The sequence below is a fragment of the Sinocyclocheilus anshuiensis genome, unplaced genomic scaffold, assembly GCF_001515605.1.
Source record: "Sinocyclocheilus anshuiensis isolate Anshui unplaced genomic scaffold, SAMN03320099.WGS_v1.1 scaffold287, whole genome shotgun sequence".
In the NCBI taxonomy this organism is placed as follows: Eukaryota; Metazoa; Chordata; class Actinopteri; order Cypriniformes; family Cyprinidae; genus Sinocyclocheilus; species Sinocyclocheilus anshuiensis.
Window position 1 is genome coordinate 496,032 of NW_015552557.1, and position 18,921 is coordinate 514,952.

Genomic DNA, 18,921 nt, shown 5'->3' on the forward strand with positions numbered 1-18,921 from the left:
ATAATTAAGTAAATCATTTTATTTTATTTTTATGATTTTTTTTACACAAATCTACTGCATTCATCAGGCTCAATTATTCAACCCTCAGCAAATTTATTATAAAAGAATGTATTTAAAAAAATTTTAATAATTCATGGGAAATATATGTATATAAGTAATTAGTAAATATACCCTATTACCCAGTGTTTTATGTATTTAAAATTTGTATCATATAAAAAGTATTTTATATATATGTATATATATATATATATATATATATATTACTATATATATATATATATATTTAATTCAATGATTTTTGTTTAATGTTTATTGCTAGAAATTAAATTATCACCAGTGCCAACACTTCAAGCTCTTTTGTCTCAAAATATCAGGAAACATTACTTTAATACTCTGCATTGTTCCCCTCACATTTGTTTTTCCTTCTCTCTCATTTCTTTACATCTCTTGCTGCACAGGCCACTCTTAATGATGAAGACTCTTCAGTTTGTAGCACAGTGGACTACCGGCCTCCAGAACCTGAGCCTGAGCCCGAAGAGGAAGAAGAACCAGAGCCTGAAGAGCCAGAGTCCTGTTTCACAGAAGGTGTGCATGCATTTGCCTTCATTATGAATATTAATGCTCATGGCATCACTTCAAGGCCAGAAAAATCTTAATTTATGTATTTTTCTCTCGTTTTACTTAGGTTGTGTTAAGCGATTTACATGTTTGAATGTAGACATCACAGAAGGATGGGGGAAAAAGTGGTGGAACCTTCGAAGAACATGCTTCACCATCGTTGAGCATGACTACTTTGAGACGTTCATCATCTTTATGATCCTCCTTAGCAGTGGAGCACTGGTGTGTCTGTCAATACTGAGCCAATGCTTAGTAAACTCTGCACTCTAGTTACGTTATTACATGTGTGCAATATTAAATCTGCTGTTTTTTATTTCATTGTACTGAAATAGGAACATATAAATCCATTCATGTTTAATGCATTGATTTTTTTTATTCTGTCAGGCTTTTGAGGATATCAACATTGGGCGCCGCAGAGTGATCAAGACTATCCTGGAGTATGCTGATAAAGTCTTTACATACATTTTCATAGTGGAGATGTTACTGAAGTGGGTGGCATATGGTTTCAAAACCTACTTCACTAATGCATGGTGCTGGCTGGACTTCCTCATTGTGGATGTGAGTTTACTTTTTTGACTTTTGCCAAAGCTTTACCCTTATAAGCAAATACAAAGACAAGTCTGTGTGTATAGATTTTTTCACCTGCTATTTTATTCAAGGTGTCGCTAGTCAGTTTAACAGCCAATTTAATGGGATATTCTGAGCTGGGACCAATCAAATCTCTTAGAACACTCAGGGCTCTTCGACCCCTTCGAGCTCTGTCAAGATTTGAGGGAATGAGGGTAAGGAATGACTCTGCCTTCGTTTATGTATTTGTGAGTGATTTTTCTATTGGAATAAAGATCTGAAGTTGACCTTGATTAACCTATAATTGGATTTTGATATATTATGTGATAGTGTTGATTTTTGATATTTAATATTTCTAATGGCATATGTTGGTAATTCCATTTTCCACTTTTTGAAGGAATATTTGTTTGGACTTGCTGACACAACAAGTTAGCAAGCAGTCAATAAAAGGTTTGGTTGGATAATAATTATAGCAGTATTGGGAATTTGTCACAAAAAAATATCCACATAAATACCAAATGATTGGCAATATGATTCAAAGTAGAATTTTTTTTTAATTTTCACACTTTAAGCAGGAAAGGGGAAGTTAGAAACTCATATTTAGTATTTTAACACTTCTAAAGATTAGGAAAAAAAATAATTAAAACGTGTTTTGAAAAGTTTAGAGCTGTCTAATAAGTTTGTTAGAAGCATTTTTTCTTTATTCATCCTGAAGGACAGAATATTTTACCTCATTTAAGTATCAACTTCACACTACGTTTTTAACATTTCTGAGTGAAATGTCTTTAAATTAAGTTAAGTGAAAATAAATATTTGCACAAATATCGATTACTCATTTGTCTCTAATTCATGATTGTTTATGTCCCATACAGGTGGTAGTGAATGCACTGGTTGGTGCCATTCCCTCTATTTTTAATGTGCTGCTGGTGTGTCTGATATTCTGGCTCATCTTCAGCATAATGGGAGTCAATCTGTTTGCTGGAAAGTTCTACCACTGCGTCAACACCACTACGGAGGAGCGCATCCCGATGGATGTGGTCAACAACATGAGTGACTGTATGGCACTGATGCACACCAATGAGGCGCGCTGGGTCAATGTGAAGGTCAACTATGACAACGTGGGAACTGGTTACCTCTCTCTACTTCAAATTGTACGTTTCTCATGACTTGTAGAGTTCGGTATATTACATATGGTACACACGCAACCATAAACAGTCATATCATGATGAATTTTGCTTGATCTTTCGAAGAAAAAAAAGATGAAGCAAAATCAGAACTCAAAAGAATAAAGTGAGCATTTATTGAATCTAAGCTAAAAAATATGTAAAAAAAAAAAAAAAAAAAAGAAGAGAGAAATTCAGTGCAGACACTGAAGCATATTAGCATATTTACAGACAGTGAATGTATTTTCATGTCCTTTCCTTTTTATGCATCAGAGGACACAGAGGTAATTCAGTACAAATGCATAATCAATAAATGGGTTTTACACGACACACAGATATTCAGAAAGTACTTCTCTCCACATAGGCCACATTTAAAGGCTGGATGGATATCATGTATGCTGCAGTGGATTCTAGAGAGGTACGTGAATGACAATCTTTCCAGCTATACAACTGGTACCATGCAATTCTATATGTTGAATGAAGACATCTAATGTAGTATATGCACACATGTTGCGAGTTCACAATTAATAGTCAGCACAACTTTCTGTTATGTTGTCCTCGCTTATTGTATACAAAGATGAACAGTGCAATGTGGTGTCAAATTCATGAACAAATTTCTCAAACAAATTTGAATAGTCGATAAAAATTCCTCCATCATACAGTATATGCCAGCTATGCGCTGTCTGAGTCTGAAACTGTGTCATCACGCGAGCTGTTTCAATTTGCAGCCGGTTTCTACGTAGATAGCTAGCTAGCTATTTGAATAAGACCACCTCCGAGCCATATACGGAGTCCAAGGCAGCAATTCACACATCTTGTGTCGACACGCCCCATGGAAGAGAGGGGTGGGGTGAGCGGTAGCTCATTATCATTTAAAGAGACATGCTTCGAAACGAGTCGCTGTGAACAGAGCTGATTTTGTAAAAAAAAAAAAAAGGGGCAAAAAAGGGTGTTGTATTACACAACCATTGAGGAATCTTAACCACATTATGTTAGACATTTCATGAAGACCCTAAAGAATCATACCAACTTGTGGAAAATGGGCATCCCATGTCCCCTTTAAATGTGCCCCTATTATGCCATTTCGAATATAGCCTTTCATGCAGTGTGTAATGTAGCTGTATGTGAATGTAAACAATCTGCAAAGTTGTAAAGCCGAAGGTGCACGGTAAATAAAGTCATTCTCTCCCAAAAGAAAGAATCGACACTGAACAGCCTAAACGAGACGTCAGTAATTTGAATCCCACTTCTGTGACGGCTACACATAACACACTTGCATAATGCCCGCCTGTGTTCTACAACTTGACCCGCTCTCAAACTCAAACACTGTAGCTTGTTCATGCCGAGAATCATCCTATGCTGTGAAAGTAAATTTGTTTTATTTTCACTTCCGAAAGATTAGGCTGCAAAGAATCAGTGGTTAATTTTTCTTTTCACTGTACCACAGCAGTACAACCCCAAACTTTTTTTGTCATTTTACCGTCATTTTACCGACGACTGCTTCTCTAATCTCGGGGAGTTCAACACGGGATTTACAAAACGCTTGCTCTTGAAATAAGGCTCAGTACCCAGTTTATTTGGATCAGCTGGCTCCACTGAATCACAACCTGTAAGTATGATAAATAATAGATGTTTATATCTTCTATCGAGCATTCAAAATACGCAACTATGGCAATGGGCGTATCGTTTACGACGTGCAGTAAAGAGGGTTTTTTTTGACCTTGCATGCATGTAAACCTATTGTAGGAGACTCCCAAAACAATATTAGGGGCCTTAAAAATTGCATAATAGGGGCACTTAATAATCTGACTTATTTCTGTTTAGAATTTAAAAACTTACTTAGTGTAACTTACTTTTATTGTGGCATTCATTGATTATTTTCTGTTAGGTGGAAGAGCAGCCATCATATGAGATCAACCTGTACATGTACCTATATTTTGTTATTTTCATCATTTTTGGCTCCTTTTTCACTCTCAACCTCTTCATTGGTGTCATCATTGACAACTTCAATCAGCAAAAGTCCAAGATAAGCATATCTTTTTTAACTAAACAAATTATTTTAATTTGTGCTGTACATTTGGATCATTCTTTACCAGAAAGAATAATTAATATTTGTTTCTTCTGCACTTTGGAGGGAAAGACATTTTCATGACAGAGGAACAAAAAAAGTACTACAATGCCATGAAGAAGTTGGGTTCCAAAAAACCTGCGAAACCCATCCCTCGGCCATCAGTATGAACCATTTGACATACATTGATTCTTCCATTGCTTTTTTTTTTACCATAACATCTAATTGAATGTCAACAAATGTTTTATTGGAATATCAGCATTAGATCTCTTGAGGTCTTTAAAAACTAATCCACTACATTGTTCTCCTAACAGAATGAGATCCAGGGTGTGGTGTTTGACTTCATAACAAAACAGTTCTTTGACATCTTTATCATGGTGCTTATCTGCCTCAATATGGTGACCATGATGATAGAGACAGATGACCAGAGTGCTGAGAAAGAAGATATCCTGTATCAGATCAATTTGGTCTTCATCGTAGTCTTCACAGGAGAATGCGTACTTAAGATGTTTGCCCTCAGACATTACTTTTTCACTATTGGCTGGAACGTCTTTGATTTTGTTGTGGTCATCCTTTCTGTAGCAGGTAAGTATAGAACAACATTTCTGCAAAATTATATTATGTTTCTCCTTCAAAGTGAAATGTCCAGTGAATGATGCTAAGAGCGTGTTCAATTTTATCCAAAAATAAATGTGAATCTGGAAATGATTTATTACGTTGGTTGTTATGCGTTTTGCTGCAGTTCTGAAATGAAATGTCCAGTGAGTGGCGCTAAAATGTTTAATGCTCTATCGTGTTTGAAAATAATACCACATACAACAAAACCTAACCTAACCGATAGTGTTAGCAAAAGCAAATGTGAGATAAAAATGCATTTGCTGAAGAAATCATGCCATTTTATCTTGCTTCTAAGTCTTTGAGCTCTTTTATTGTGACTTGAGTGCAATGATACCAGGTGCGCTACCTGTTAGCAAGTTTATTAAATCAGAAAAGCCATTCATATGAAGCTAGTTATGTGATGCAGACATCAAAATGTATTAGTTTACAAATCATACACTGTGGTAAAAGAGTTTTAGGGTCATAACATAGTATTGTGCAAAGAACCATGTGAAAGTAAGTTTTAAGTAATTCGATAACCTGCCCCTGCAATCCTAATTTGTGTGAAAAGTTTAAAAAAAAAGGTAGTTTTGCCACTAGTGTTCGTTTCAAATGGGACCTGCAGTGAATTGTCTGTATTGGTACCTTTTGGAGTTCTGCCAAGTTTTTCCAATGAGCCTATGTTGGTGTAGAATTATAGTTGTCAAACATTATGCCATTATAGTTTGTTATGGAGTATTTTACTGATTTGGATAAACTAGATACTAAGAGTTCTACAAGTGCACCTCAGTGTATACTTTCCTACTGTAACTGCTCTAAATTGTTTATAATAACCCATGTTTCTTCTTTTCCAAGGTCTGATGTTATCAGACATCATTGAGAAGTACTTTGTGTCTCCCACCTTGTTCCGTGTGATCCGGCTCGCCAGAATCGGCCGTGTGCTACGTCTCATAAAAGGGGCAAAAGGCATTAGGACTCTTTTGTTTGCCTTGATGATGTCACTTCCTGCCCTCTTCAACATTGGACTGCTTCTGTTCCTCATTATGTTCATCTTCTCCATCTTTGCCATGGCTAACTTTGCCTATGTGAAAAAGCAGGCAGGCATCGACGACATCTTCAACTTTGAAACATTTGGTGGCAGCATCATCTGCCTGTTTGAGATCACAACCTCGGCAGGCTGGGATGGGCTTTTGCTGCCTATTCTGAACAGCGGCCCTCCAGATTGTGACCCTGACAAAGAGAACCCTGGTACAGATATTCGGGGTAACTGTGGGAATCCTGGCATGGGCATTATGTTTTTCTGCAGTTATATTATCATGTCGTTCCTGGTGGTTGTGAACATGTACATTGCTATCATTCTCGAGAACTTCAACGTTGCTCAAGAGGAGAGTGGAGACCCGCTCTGCGAGGATGACTTTGAGATGTTTGACGAGACGTGGGAAAAGTTTGACGTCGATGCTACACAGTTCATTGAATACAACCGGGTGTTTGACTTTGTTGATGCCTTGCAGGAGCCTTTACGAATCGCCAAACCCAACCGCCTCAAATTAATTACCATGGATCTGCCCATTGTAACCGGCGACAAAATCCACTGTCTGGATATTCTTTTGGCAGTTACCCACGAGGTTCTTGGAGACACGATTGAGATGGCTGCCATGAAGGAGAGCATTGAAGCCAAGTTCCAAATGAACAATCCCACATCTGCCTCGTTTGAGCCAATCACCACCACTTTCAGGAGGAAAGCGGAAGAGCGCGCAGCCATTGCGGTTCAACGAAAATACCGGAGACATCTCCTCAAACGTGCTATCCGCTATGCCTGCTTCATGCATCGTTCAAAGAGGAAAGTTAGGAGTCAGGGTGATGAGGATCCTCCTGAAACCGAAGGGTTAATTGCAAAGAGAATGGATGCCCTGTATGGCAGCAATCCAGAACTCGCCATGGCTTTTGAGCTACAGAGGCCAATGCCGCCTAATGCACGGCCACCCAAGCCCACCTCGGTCACACAGCATAGAGTATCAGTGACCTACCCTCGACCACAGGGACAACTCATACTACCAGTGGAGCTCACAAGTGAGGTGATCCTCCGGTCTGCACCCACAACGCATGGCCTCTACGGTTCAGAGAATGCAACAATAAAAGAGTCAATAATATAACTGGTGGACAATGTCTGTGGACTAAGATAATCCTTGCAATGTAAAAAGGAGTATCACCTGCACACACTGAACAACATATGCTCCATAAACAAGATGGCTTAAAGGATTACACAGGACTGCTACAGTGCGACAGCATTGGAATGCTATTTCTTGGGAGTACTGTTTTTTTTATTATTTAAACTTTTGTAAAGTTTTATTTAGGATACATTTTATTTGTTCCCATTGAGAAATGTCCCAGTACATTTGTCATGACTTAGCTAAGTTCTTTTGCCCTTATACATATAAATGTTAGAGTTTTTTCAATTTTTTCCGTTATAGCGCCACCAAATGGCTAAATGCTGCATTTTTTCTCCATGTGACCTCAGATTGAGCCCATATACAAATGTGCCAGATTTGGTGAATATATCTCATTCAGTCCAAGGGTTATTGCCATTTAAGTAAAAGTGGCCACACCCACTTTGAACTTTTGGCACCATCGTGGCGATGAGTCGAAAGTTCAACTTTTTTTGGATAATCATTGATATTCAGCCTCCAGAGGATCTTTCTGCACTAGTTTGGTTCCTTTTGGGCAAAAAAAGCTGGGACTAGTTTGCAAAAGTGAGTTTTTCCAACAAAACAAAAAGAAAAAAAAATCCAATAAGGCACCATTTTCATGGTGGGAATGAAATCACTATCACAATGTAGCTGTTTCATTCCCTACACACTAACACCAAGTAATTCTACTATATTTAAAGCGCATTTTTCTCAATAAGCTTGCATTTTACAGGTTTATCATAGTTTTTGCCTTGTCTTAAATAATCTTTTTGCATACTTGTTGCAGATTGTATCAGTATTTATAGCTCCTGGACACTTAATAATTTGTTTTTTAAATGCTTTCCAATAATGATCAGTCATTAATGATCAAGTCCCTACAGTATATGTCAACACTTATCATTGGTAAAAACTCAGTCTGTCCAGAATCTGTTTAGTCTACTGGACTATTTATAATCTCAGTTCATGGCTTACCAGTTTACAACAGAATGGTGGAACGAGTAGATCAGAAACTGATCCTTTACAGTGGGGTGTATGGAGCCACTTCGAGCAGAATGTGCCACTATGAAAAACATATGAAGAGTTCATTTGCAAAAACCGATAACTAAAAATGTGAAACCGATAACTTTTTTATTGCGCATTCCAAGTGATATCAATCAAACCGCAGTTGGGTTGTTTTGATTAAGTAATAATAACTTAAACAAATACAGGTAATTTACAAAATTAAAGTTCATTTAAAGTCTGTTTTTTTTACATATTAAAAGTTTGTTTTATAGCAAAGCAGATAACCCCAACAGTCGTTTTTTGGCAAAAGCAAATAACTCCACATTTCATGTTTTAGAGTTTAAAAAAAACACTCCTTTAACCTTTGTAATCTCCTCAGATGACAATGTAGATGCTTGACAAACGTTGTTGTTGTTGTGATCATAAACTGTTTGCAGGGGTGTGAAGTAAGGAATTACAAATACTCACGTTATAGTAATTAAGTAGTTTTTATCAGTAATTGTACTTTTTTGAGTAGTTTACAGCGCGAGATGTAATAAAACTGCAGCTCGTTAATAAACTTTTATTTTTTTTAATTCATTTTATACAATCTGCCTTCAATTAGCAAGTGTACTTGCGCATAAACAATTTTCAAGTTCAACACTTTTTGTTCCGTTCAGTTGTGGATGCTGCTGATTCACCGAGACCGCGAGGCTCAGCAAAGAGACATGCGTGTGTGTGTGTTTTTCCTTTGAAAAAGTTTCCCCAGAAATACTTCGCTATTTAATGCATTTTTCCTTACAATTTGTATTATCAGCATAACAATTCGAGTAAATGTGTATATGGCATGATGCCATCCTTCTAGAACAATGTGCATTTATGTTAAAATTGTAACATAAATTATCAAGTTTAGTTATCACTGCAGAACACAAGATCCAGGGGGCATGGTTAGATCCACATCTAGGGGGTGGAGATGGGTAGGTTTAGGGGTGGAGATGGGTGGGTTTAGGGATCGGGGGTGGAGACAGGTAGGTTTAGGTGTATGTAAGGTGGGAGGAGTTGTATCTGGATCCAACCACGCCCCCTGGATCTTGTGTTCTGCAGTGAGGACCATCTCTTTCAAAGTGAAAGTAGCCTTGTCACCTGACCTGAATACAGCGCGCTGATTCGCTAAAATGGACTTATCGGCTTCTGTTCAAAAACAACAAGGGCGCTTGTCGGCTTCTGCAGTAAAACGTGAACTCGCGATGCCTTGAAAGTGGACAAAACCGGCTTTTTTGACAAAATGTGTTTAGGGTTCAGATCGCACTATATGTGGAGAATAATGCACAGCAATCAGCTCTTTTTTTTTTTAAAGTGGCGTTTATCGGTTTTGCAAATGAACTCTTCATATACAGTGAAGCTATAGTGCCCAGTAACAGTAATTAATTTATAACTTGAAGCATTGAAACAATAGTGTAATTTGTAACACTTCCTTTTAATGCCCTGATAGTCAAAACAGCTTGATTTCTTCTACTAGGATGCTGAAAATCTACCAAGCCTGTAAAGTAAATGCAATTTTCATGTTCTTATTCAGAAGTTGTCAACTAAAGAAACCTAGATAGAATAACCCCATCCATAACTATTTAACACAAAGACAGCACAGCAGTAATAAGCCCCATTTGAATTGGGCGTCATGGTGTCCATTATCATAAACTGATGAATAAATTGTGAAAATTTGAGTTCCCCTGATAACTCTGTTGCAGTTACATCAGATTTACATCAGATTTTTCTCTGTCCAGATGTTACTCAAACTTAGAAGTTAGATCTTTTGTAGGGTGACAAGGGCATTACCCTGTAGTTGATAACTGCTTTATAATTGATTCCCTTCTTTACAAAAAGAGCCTGAAGTGTCCAGTAGATGCCACACACAATACTTACCTTAATTTGTTTTAGTAACTGTGAGTCATAGCTAAAAGTTGTATGTATTAGAGACATTTAATGATGGATTTCCTCTGAAGTCTTAATGTGACTGCAAATGTCTTATTTCTTAAAACTCATAAATGCACTTTTGAGATATTTATATTTACCTCTTGTATAGTTTTTAGATTTGGTCTCTTATTACCAAAAAGCATTAATTTACTGTATGTTCAAATGAGAATTTATTTTGTTGAGAAAAAAAAAATCTCATGAGCTTGTATGTAATCTGTGTGCAGTTTTGTGCACTTTTTGGTTTCATATTGATATTGTTAATATGCAGATGATTTTCTATTGTTTACATTTTTATCAAGGAAAGAGACATTGCAGTGCTTTAGCTTTTGCTCGCCTCTAATTGCCTGTATATACACTTCGCAAATAGAAGCGTATTTCTCAGATGCTGGCTTTTCTTTGTATCATCACTTGACAACATTTAATTCAATGTGCATTTAAAATGTTCATAGAATAAATTTGATAAGATAAACGTGGGTCGTCTTCATGCTTTAAAGGTTCGAATTGCTGTCTCATATTGCAGTTCTTCAGTATCACGTTCATCTCATGCAAGGATTTAGTGGCGTTTACAGTCTTAGCATGCTATCATGTGTTGTTTGTGGATATGTTTTCCCAGAGGTGTTTATCAAGACCATTTTTTCCATTAGACTTGAGCTCCATATGACTTTTTCTGTGTGTCACAGTGGCCCCTGCCCGGATAGCTGTTCTTGTTTCACTCCTTCTATTTTTAGCCCCCGCTAGAGATGTCTTCACCTCAGGTAACCAGTTTTAATAAGTTTGGAATTTAGTGATCTATACATTGGTATTTGTGCTATGGGGATACTAGCTTTCACAAGCATGTTCACTGATAGTGGGAGAAAGAAAAATATTGCTGACCTGTCTTGCCTGTCTTCAGAAATGCTTACCAGTGCAAAGCTTTTATTGGACAAACAACTTTTCAAAAAATTTTACTATTTCTAGACAGTATTAAAGTGAAAGTCGTTGTTCCCACATCATCTGAGTCCATCAGAAACTGAGGCAGTGAAGTGTTTTGTGTGTGTGTGTGTGTGTGTGTGTGTGTGTGTGTGTGTGTCCCAGCACTGAACCAGTGTTAAAGTTCAGAGAGAGCAGGTGAATTACAGCCTGCTTCTAAATCATTGCACATAAGAGCAGTGGTAAAGTACACAAACCTCATTTTTTTTCCATCCACCCTGTTTCCAAACTGCTTGTCCTTCAGGTATTTAGGGTCGCAGAGATGTTGGAGACTGTCGCATGCCGTCGACAGAAACACAGAGGACTGATAGCCAGTCCATCATTTTTATAAAACATTGAAATTATTTGAGTTATTTCCTTGTCATTTTGCTTCTCATTATTTTACATAAGCTCCCAAACTTGTCAGACCACACCCCCTACAATAAGACATTGAAAAACACATTTCATGTGACTTTTATTTGTCACTACGCTGAAGAAAAAAGAAAAAAAACTTCACTCAGAAATTGCTAGTAAATTTTACAAACAATTACAAAGAAATGGCAAGTAACATTGAATTAAATATGAAATTTTGAAGTAGAAAAAAACTGAATATTATTAAATAATTCGAAGGACAGTTCGAACAGTTCGGACATTGTGTGAATCAGAGGTAAAAAACAATATAAATACTGTTCAGTTTCTTGCACAGACCGATCGTTTCGTGTCTTTACACATCAATGTATCGTCACGAGCCGCAGGGTTTAATTTGGTTTTGTTTGTGTATGTTTTTTTTTTACTCAAAGCCGTGATTCCCATTCACTTCCATTATAAGACTGACAGACTGCAACGGTTTGAGTTAAAAATCTTCGTTTGTGTTCTACTGAAGAAACAAAGTCACCTACATCTTCCTGGGGGTAAGCAGATAAACCTCAAATTTTAATTTTTGGGTGAACTATCCCTTTAACTGTTTGTGGGCATATTACAACTACATATTGCAACTTTTTTTGGTAAGATATGATACACTCTTAAGAAAGGTCTGTAACAAAACAGCTCAATATAGACCTACCATTTTAATATTAAGGAATTTTCAGCCAAGACATTAATGCTGTGATGCATAAATGCATGCATACATGATAAAGTAGCCAATATCAGTCTTTATATTTTGCATTAAGATGATTCACTTGCTCCTTAACCTTTTGATGCATGAGTGTATCGATTTGCATGTTTCTCGGAAACGGTATCATCGCGGAATTTTCTGTATTTGTGTTTCCCCTGTATTTTGAATGACACAATGCATTGCATTCTGTTTTAGGGTTAAAGGAAATGCCTGTAAACTTAATTGAAAACATGCTTGTAATTTTCAGCCAAGACATTAATGCTGTGATGCATAAATGCATGCATACATGATAAAGTAGCCAATATCAGTCTTTATATTTTGCATTAAGATGATTCACTTGCTCCTTAACCTTTTGATGCATGAGTGTATCGATTTGCATGTTTCTCGGAAACGGTATCATCGCAGCTTCATGACCTGCACCCTTCACTCTGGTGGAGCCGTCTTCCTTCTGTTCTGTCTATGTGACCTGCACTGACTTTTTCAGGATCAAGAATCATGCATTACTTCCTGCTGGGATCTTCAGTCATGGCGCTGATTTACCTCTCAGGTAAATTAACTGCTTAAGACTTTCAAAACTGCTGTTGTGTTTTGCCTTTACATAGGTTGCTGTCTGAAATGTAACATTTTGGTGCACGTTTTGTGGAAATGTTAGGACAGCAGTTTATTCATATGATTTTTGTTTCACATTTGAAAGTCGCAGGATTACAGTTTGCATATTATAGTTGCCCTAGACTTGTTTTTAGTGTTGTTCTTCCTTTCCATCTGTGAGTGAAAGAGGAAGTCCCATCGCTTCAAAACAAGTTTGCATTTTTGCCAGATATCCTTTTTTCACAATAAACATGTCGTGAAGTTCATGGTTTAAAGCAGTTTATAACACTGTGGGATGTACTCGCTGTTTAGTGTCTTTCATAATGCCATGCATGTTTCTTGGTTTTACTTCTGCTGCTAACTTGAAAATGACCTTAAACGAGCTCTGTCTTATGTATTTTCTCTTCATCCATCTCATCTTTTCAGCTGAAGGAAATATCCAACTGTTCCAGAAGCCACGATTTGTTGGTGTGAAGACAGGTCAGACTGTAAAAATATACTGTGTGCCGTCGAATCTGTCTTTGCCGGCTCATGTAGAGTGGTTCAAAGGCCAGTCTTACAAAGACCAACTCAAGAACAGCCAAAAAATAACGATAACGGAGAAGAGTGATAAATTAAATGCCTCCATTACCATAAAGAAAGTGGAGATTGAGGACAGGGGCACTTACTTTTGCAAGCTGAACGGCATGCTTGGACCGGGAACTGAGCTACAAGTGAGCAGTAGGTGTCATTTTGTAAATGTTATTCGCTTGCTTTCTTCGCCAGCCTGTGTACACGTATTTCTCTGTTTCTTCTCCAGGATACAGTGAACCCCAGGCTATCTTTATGAGATCGAGAGTCAAGGATGTTATCATTTTCCTTCAGGCTCTACTGTTGATTTTGTGCATTGTCGTTCCTCTGGTTCAGATTTACAAACTGGTAAGGGCCACAACATTTCCACAAACTTTCCGTTGTATTTTATGTGTTAAGTATGCATTCCCTTACCAAAAAGTAGTATACTTCAAGTTTATTTTATTAAGTATACTTAAGTAAAGTTCAAGTATATTTTTAAGTATACTTTATGTAGTAAGTATACAAATATCAGTGTACTAGTAATATACTTGTAAATGTGCTATTTCAATACTCCTTGGGACTAAATTGGCCCACTTTCTAGTATATAAAAGTATACTTTTAAGTATACTTTAAGTATAACAGTAGTAAACCTTGAGTACAATTTTGAACAAAAAGCTGAAAAAAGACTATGAATTGGATTCCGAATGATAATCAAAACGTAGATAGAGTTCATCAACACCCCAAAGCTTGACAGTCATTATAAGCTCTTCATTGGTCGACATTTTATTCCATAACGTTACACAGTTTTGATGCTGTTTTATGTCTGATGATCGTGTTAGATTACATGTGGAAGCATCTGTTGTTTCGGTTTCTTCTTCGCTTGTGTTTTTTGGAAATTCTGTACAGAAGATGTGCACTAGCGTCCCCTACCATATAACAATGAAAACACGAATTCTAGGAGCACAAGTATACAGTAGCTCAAATATATAAGTATAAGTCAAGTATACTTAAATGTCATTTAAGTATATTTCTGAGAGGTACATAAAGCCCATTTCTGAGAAGTACATAAAAAGTAGACTAAAAGTATACTTTCCTATTTTTAGTTTAAAAGAAGTATACTAATAGCACACTTGAATAAACTTCTTTTTCGTAAGGGTTAGCTTTTACCTCACATTTTTTATTGCCATTATATAGCCATCTAAGAGCAGTTTCTCATTCAGTTTCAGGAGAATAAAGAAGATGCAATTTATGAAGAACCTGAGGATGCGCACATATATGCGGTGAGTGTTTTGCTTCATTTGGTTAGCTCGTTACTGTCATTGTGTTGGTTTACGGTCGGTTGAGTTTTTAGCTCCGAGCTCTGTAGCTATTGTTGCATGCACTTCCGGAAGTGAAATCATGCATGGTCTGTTATGATAGACAATGCGTGAATTTATACTTGTGGTGTTTCTAAAACAAATAGGAACTTTTCTAACTGCTCCAAATGCTGGTTCTCGAATTTGATTGGCCAAGCGGTATTTCAAGAGTGTTGAGATATGTTCTCTGTCTCTGTGCTGTCCAGGGGTTGGAGATTGAGCAGTGTGGCGGCGCGGATCTGTATGAGGACATCACTGCTTTAGCCCGGGAAACAGATGCAGCGTGGGAAGTCGAGTCCCCAGACCAAGAGTGAGAAAAACACATCCATCAGATACTGATCACCAGAAACAAATGTCAGTGATTACATCCAATCCACACAATCAGTTTTTGCTGTATAGGTCACATGCATGCAGACTGATGTCACTGCGTGTGAATACAGCAAATGCTAATAAAAGTTTTGTTTTTTTTAAAGCATGAAATTATAATGCTATTTTTAAAGTTTTTGTTGCGGTTGACATACAGCAATACCAATCATCTATAGACATTACATTTAACTTATGTTTTTATTGTTGTTTGCTTGTTTGTTTTCTTTATTACACTTTTCATTGTATATTCATTTTACTGTACTGTGTATTATGTGGTAGTTTTTTTTAGAGTGTGTTTGTTGTATGAGTGCACCAGCTCTGCTAGTCATTCATAACAAGGTGCTCTCTATTCGGTAATAAAAATACTAGTTGTAAGGAACTGCTCAAAGCTTAACGGAACTTTCACTTCATATCTGTTAAAATAAGCATGTGAAAAGCAGGTGTTTTCCACAAAGAAGCTTTTTTGGTAAATGTTTGGTATATTTTCTTTGCATTCAATCTGATCGTACACCACAAGTCTGATGATCAGCATGATTTGAAAGAGCATCTGCAAAGAACATCTGACCGTCTGTATACAAGGATTTAACATTGTCACTGTTGCAAATTTGCTATTTGATTAGTAAAATACTGCAAAATCCTAAATATGTATTTTTTTATGTTTTGATATTTGTTTAAACATTTTCTATACCCTGAAAGCTATAAAAGGTTCTGTTTTTTAAATCAAATAAAAAATTTTTTTTAAAAATCCCACATTTTCTGAGTGGTCTCAAACCACATTTGGACCCTATGCCTATATATGGATTAAGTACATACCTGAATGGAAAGACAGGTTAATACACATATTGAAGGAGAGCATCTAAGAAATACAGAACGGCTGACAGAAAGATACAGACTGTTGGTTCAGTCTTCTAATAATAAGCTACTGTAAGAGCTGTAGGGAGGGAAAGTGCGCCATCCTATGGCCATTCAGACAAACTAAACTTCTTTTACACTACATGACTTTGGGTGAACTATTCCTTTGAAATGTGTTCAAATTTGAAAGGTCATGCAAACAGGAAAATTGTTTTAAAATGATTGTATACCCTTTTTTAGATTTCATAAATAAATTCTCACAAATTTATTTCTCACAAAAACAAAAAAAGTTTTTATTTGAAGCCAGAAATACAAAAAAGTGTTTTTTATTGCAATCACTTCATTTTTACATTTTATGTAACAGCTAGAATAAAGGAGCCATTAATAAATAAATAAATAAATAAGGGTATACATTAGAAATTAGTATGCAAAATCATATTGTATAAAATATATTAAATTACACAAATAAAATGAATGATTAAAATAAATAATAATTTAAATAATTTATTAAAATGTAATATTGTTAATATAAATATCTACAAATATAAGGAATATAAAAACAACAATAAATAAAAACATACAGCTGTACAAGATAACATTATAAAAAAGGAGTGTAAACACTGATTAACAACACTGAAATCTTTTTTCTTTTTTTTTTATCTTCTGTAAATGGAGTGACGCTTCTAGAGTCCAGTTCTTAAACATGAGTGTTGAGAGAGAAGAACTCCAGCTGGTTCATGAAACTTATGATCCGTTTTCTGACGATCTCCCAGCTTTGATCTCTACCCTCCTGAAAGAGTGAAACAACAGTTAGCTCATCATGTAGATGAGTTTCCAGATTTACAGCTGAGGATTGATCTATATATTAGAATCTTACCGTGTTCAGTTCTGTCATTTGTCTCAGTCTTCCAAAATACAGATGCAGCTTTTTGTTCCTCTTCATTTTGTAAGCACCCTGCATCGAGAAAGAAATATTAATGAGTTCCTCTGGCTTTATTATGTGTGTGTGTGCGTGCGTGCGTGCGTGCGTGCGTTTGTGTGTGTGTGTGTGTGTGTGTGTGTGTGTGTGTACGTGTGTGCATTTAACAGTCCATCTCATGTTCCGAGACAGAAATAGACTCCATCCAGTATTTACAGTGGTTCCGCTCTCTCGCGGCACACAGCGTTTCTCTGACGTTAGACTACGAATTCCCCACACATCCAGAGAGAAGAAGAAAACAAGAGAGGGAAGACAACATACGACAGGAGGAACAGAGACAAAGACACACAGAGTGCTTGAGTGAATCTCACAAACCTGTCAAGAACAAGCCTGCATTTCAACAAAATCAAGAGGAAAGCTGCCACTAGCAGCACCAAACTAAATTGGAAAAAATAATTAAATAAAGTTTTCAAACAAACATATTCCTGTTTGCAATATAACAAGTATTTCTGGGGAGAATTAGCCAACAAATGACTGATTTTCTGCAATCAAACTATGTGTTTTTACATAGTCTATAAATTACATACTTCACCTTTAAAGAACAGGAAACCTTTTTAAGCATCTTAATGATTTTGTCCATCGCAACATTATTTTCATGACAAACGCATTCACAAATTCTTATTGAATTTGAACTTATTTAGGAATTTATTTGACTTACTTACACATGAGCGCAGTCCATCAATCTCCTCATGCATGACATTTAAGAAATCTTCCCGTTTTTTAGCATCCCAGGGGACGATGGCATCGTCAAAGAGGACAGTGATCTCCATCAGAGCCTGAATGACGAACACGATCTGTTTCTCAGGCTGAGAAGAACAAAAAATATGTATATACTTATATATGAATATAGATTCATAATCAACAGCACATATTATTGTGTCTTTTAACAAAAATATAATAATAATTTTGACTAACCTCTGCTCTTCTGTGGTTATTGATCAGTTCATATGGGATAGGGTTGACATCCTCATGGTCATTATGGATTTTCTCACCCTATGAAATATTCAGAAACAGATTTAATGAAGATATTATTTTGAACAGAACGGTTAGCTATTGCAACTGCATGTGGTTATAGTTGACATTTTTTGGTTAAATCTATATTTATATGATATGAATTTATAAGAGAAAGTATATCAGTTATCACTCTATATCTCCCAGTAATATGTCTTATTAAGATTATATTTACTGTAAATGCTTAGCTTTATAATGAAAGCTCTGTAGTTTCAAAATTCAATACAATGATGATTGAGAGGTGAATAAATAAATGTTCCTCAAAAACCTGATGATCATATCTGATATTAATATTTTAACATGATTTTTGGATGTCTGGATAACCAAGTAAATTTAAGTTGCTTCAGTCCAGGAAATGTTCATCTTGAAATATTACTAACAATATAAAACTTACTTTAACGCTTACTTTATAAAAATCAGTAAAGATTTCAAAGCAAAAAGAAACAAAAACCACAACCTGAAGGTGGACATTTTTACAATTATAGAGTAGACTACAGAAGGCATGTAGTAAATAGTGTACAACATGTTTTTCAGCAAAGTTTTGATCATGTTGATAATTTAGAGACCTTAGAAATTCATGCAAATATATAGGGTTAATAAACGTTAGCATTTTTGCAATTAACATGACATATATATATATATATATATAAACCTTTTTTTTTTTTAAGTACAAATATTCCACTTAGTCTCTCAATTATTAATAATAATAATAATAATTAAAATGAAAATTGTAAGATATATTCCATGGAAGTTTAGAAAGCCTGTGAAACTCACCATCTTTCTGATCAGATCCGAAGAGACTCCATGGTGGTGCTGAAACTTGTGTTTTATCCATCTGCAGCTCAGCACAGAGCTGAAGCCGCACGCTGACAGAAGGACGAGGCAGAGCTGCACCAAACCAAGGTCCATTCTGTCGTGTTGAGTGTCTACAGAAGACTGCTGAGCTGATGAGCTTTAATGTTTTAATGCTGGATCTCCGCTTGTTCTTTGCTGGTGTATGATCTC

At 36.2% G+C, this 18,921-nt stretch overlaps 3 protein-coding genes across 3 annotated transcripts in view; 2 read left to right on the forward strand and 1 right to left on the reverse strand.

Moving 5' to 3' along the window:
* Nucleotides 1–7,911, forward strand: part of LOC107664628 (sodium channel protein type 4 subunit alpha A) — a 34,132-nt gene extending 26,221 nt beyond the window's left edge. Inside the window, exons 17-26 of the mRNA XM_016455242.1 lie at nt 459–585; nt 686–840; nt 1,003–1,176; nt 1,278–1,400; nt 2,058–2,336; nt 2,713–2,766; nt 4,237–4,374; nt 4,476–4,580; nt 4,731–5,001; nt 5,869–7,911. Of these exons, the coding sequence (XP_016310728.1) occupies nt 459–585; nt 686–840; nt 1,003–1,176; nt 1,278–1,400; nt 2,058–2,336; nt 2,713–2,766; nt 4,237–4,374; nt 4,476–4,580; nt 4,731–5,001; nt 5,869–7,166 (2,724 nt within the window). The 3' untranslated portion in view covers nt 7,167–7,911. The remainder of the gene's footprint in view (nt 1–458; nt 586–685; nt 841–1,002; nt 1,177–1,277; nt 1,401–2,057; nt 2,337–2,712; nt 2,767–4,236; nt 4,375–4,475; nt 4,581–4,730; nt 5,002–5,868) is intronic.
* A 4,747-nt stretch (nt 7,912–12,658) lies between these two features.
* On the forward strand, nt 12,659–15,081 carry LOC107664619 (B-cell antigen receptor complex-associated protein beta chain). The gene is made up of 5 exons (XM_016455234.1): nt 12,659–12,760; nt 13,228–13,521; nt 13,601–13,719; nt 14,580–14,633; nt 14,915–15,081. The coding sequence occupies exons 1-5, from the start codon at nt 12,709–12,711 to the stop codon at nt 15,020–15,022; spliced, it is 627 nt and encodes a 208-aa protein (XP_016310720.1). The 5' UTR covers nt 12,659–12,708; the 3' UTR covers nt 15,023–15,081.
* Nucleotides 15,082–16,623: 1,542 nt separating this feature from the next.
* Nucleotides 16,624–18,921, reverse strand: ifnphi4 (interferon phi 4). Its single transcript, XM_016455235.1, has 5 exons — nt 18,691–18,921; nt 17,821–17,898; nt 17,568–17,711; nt 16,804–16,881; nt 16,624–16,716 (listed from the first exon to the last, which is right to left on the reverse strand). The coding sequence occupies exons 1-5, from the start codon at nt 18,823–18,825 to the stop codon at nt 16,624–16,626; spliced, it is 528 nt and encodes a 175-aa protein (XP_016310721.1). The 5' UTR covers nt 18,826–18,921.

Bases quoted from the DNA above. Each gene is read 5' to 3' on its own strand.
- LOC107664619 (XM_016455234.1), top strand. From the start codon at position 12,709: ATGCATTACTTCCTGCTGGGATCTTCAGTCATGGCGCTGATTTACCTC. The intron at 12,761-13,227 runs GTAAATTAACTG...TCATCTTTTCAG, and splicing joins GGCGCTGATTTACCTCTCAG to CTGAAGGAAATATCCAACTG. The intron at 14,634-14,914 runs GTGAGTGTTTTG...TGTGCTGTCCAG, and splicing joins AGGATGCGCACATATATGCG to GGGTTGGAGATTGAGCAGTG.
- ifnphi4 (XM_016455235.1), bottom strand. From the start codon at position 18,825: ATGGACCTTGGTTTGGTGCAGCTCTGCCTCGTCCTTCTGTCAGCGTGC. The intron at 16,882-17,567 runs GTAAGTAAGTCA...TTCTCGATGCAG, and splicing joins TTGATGGACTGCGCTCATGT to GGTGCTTACAAAATGAAGAG. The intron at 16,717-16,803 runs GTAAGATTCTAA...TCACTCTTTCAG, and splicing joins AAATGACAGAACTGAACACG to GAGGGTAGAGATCAAAGCTG.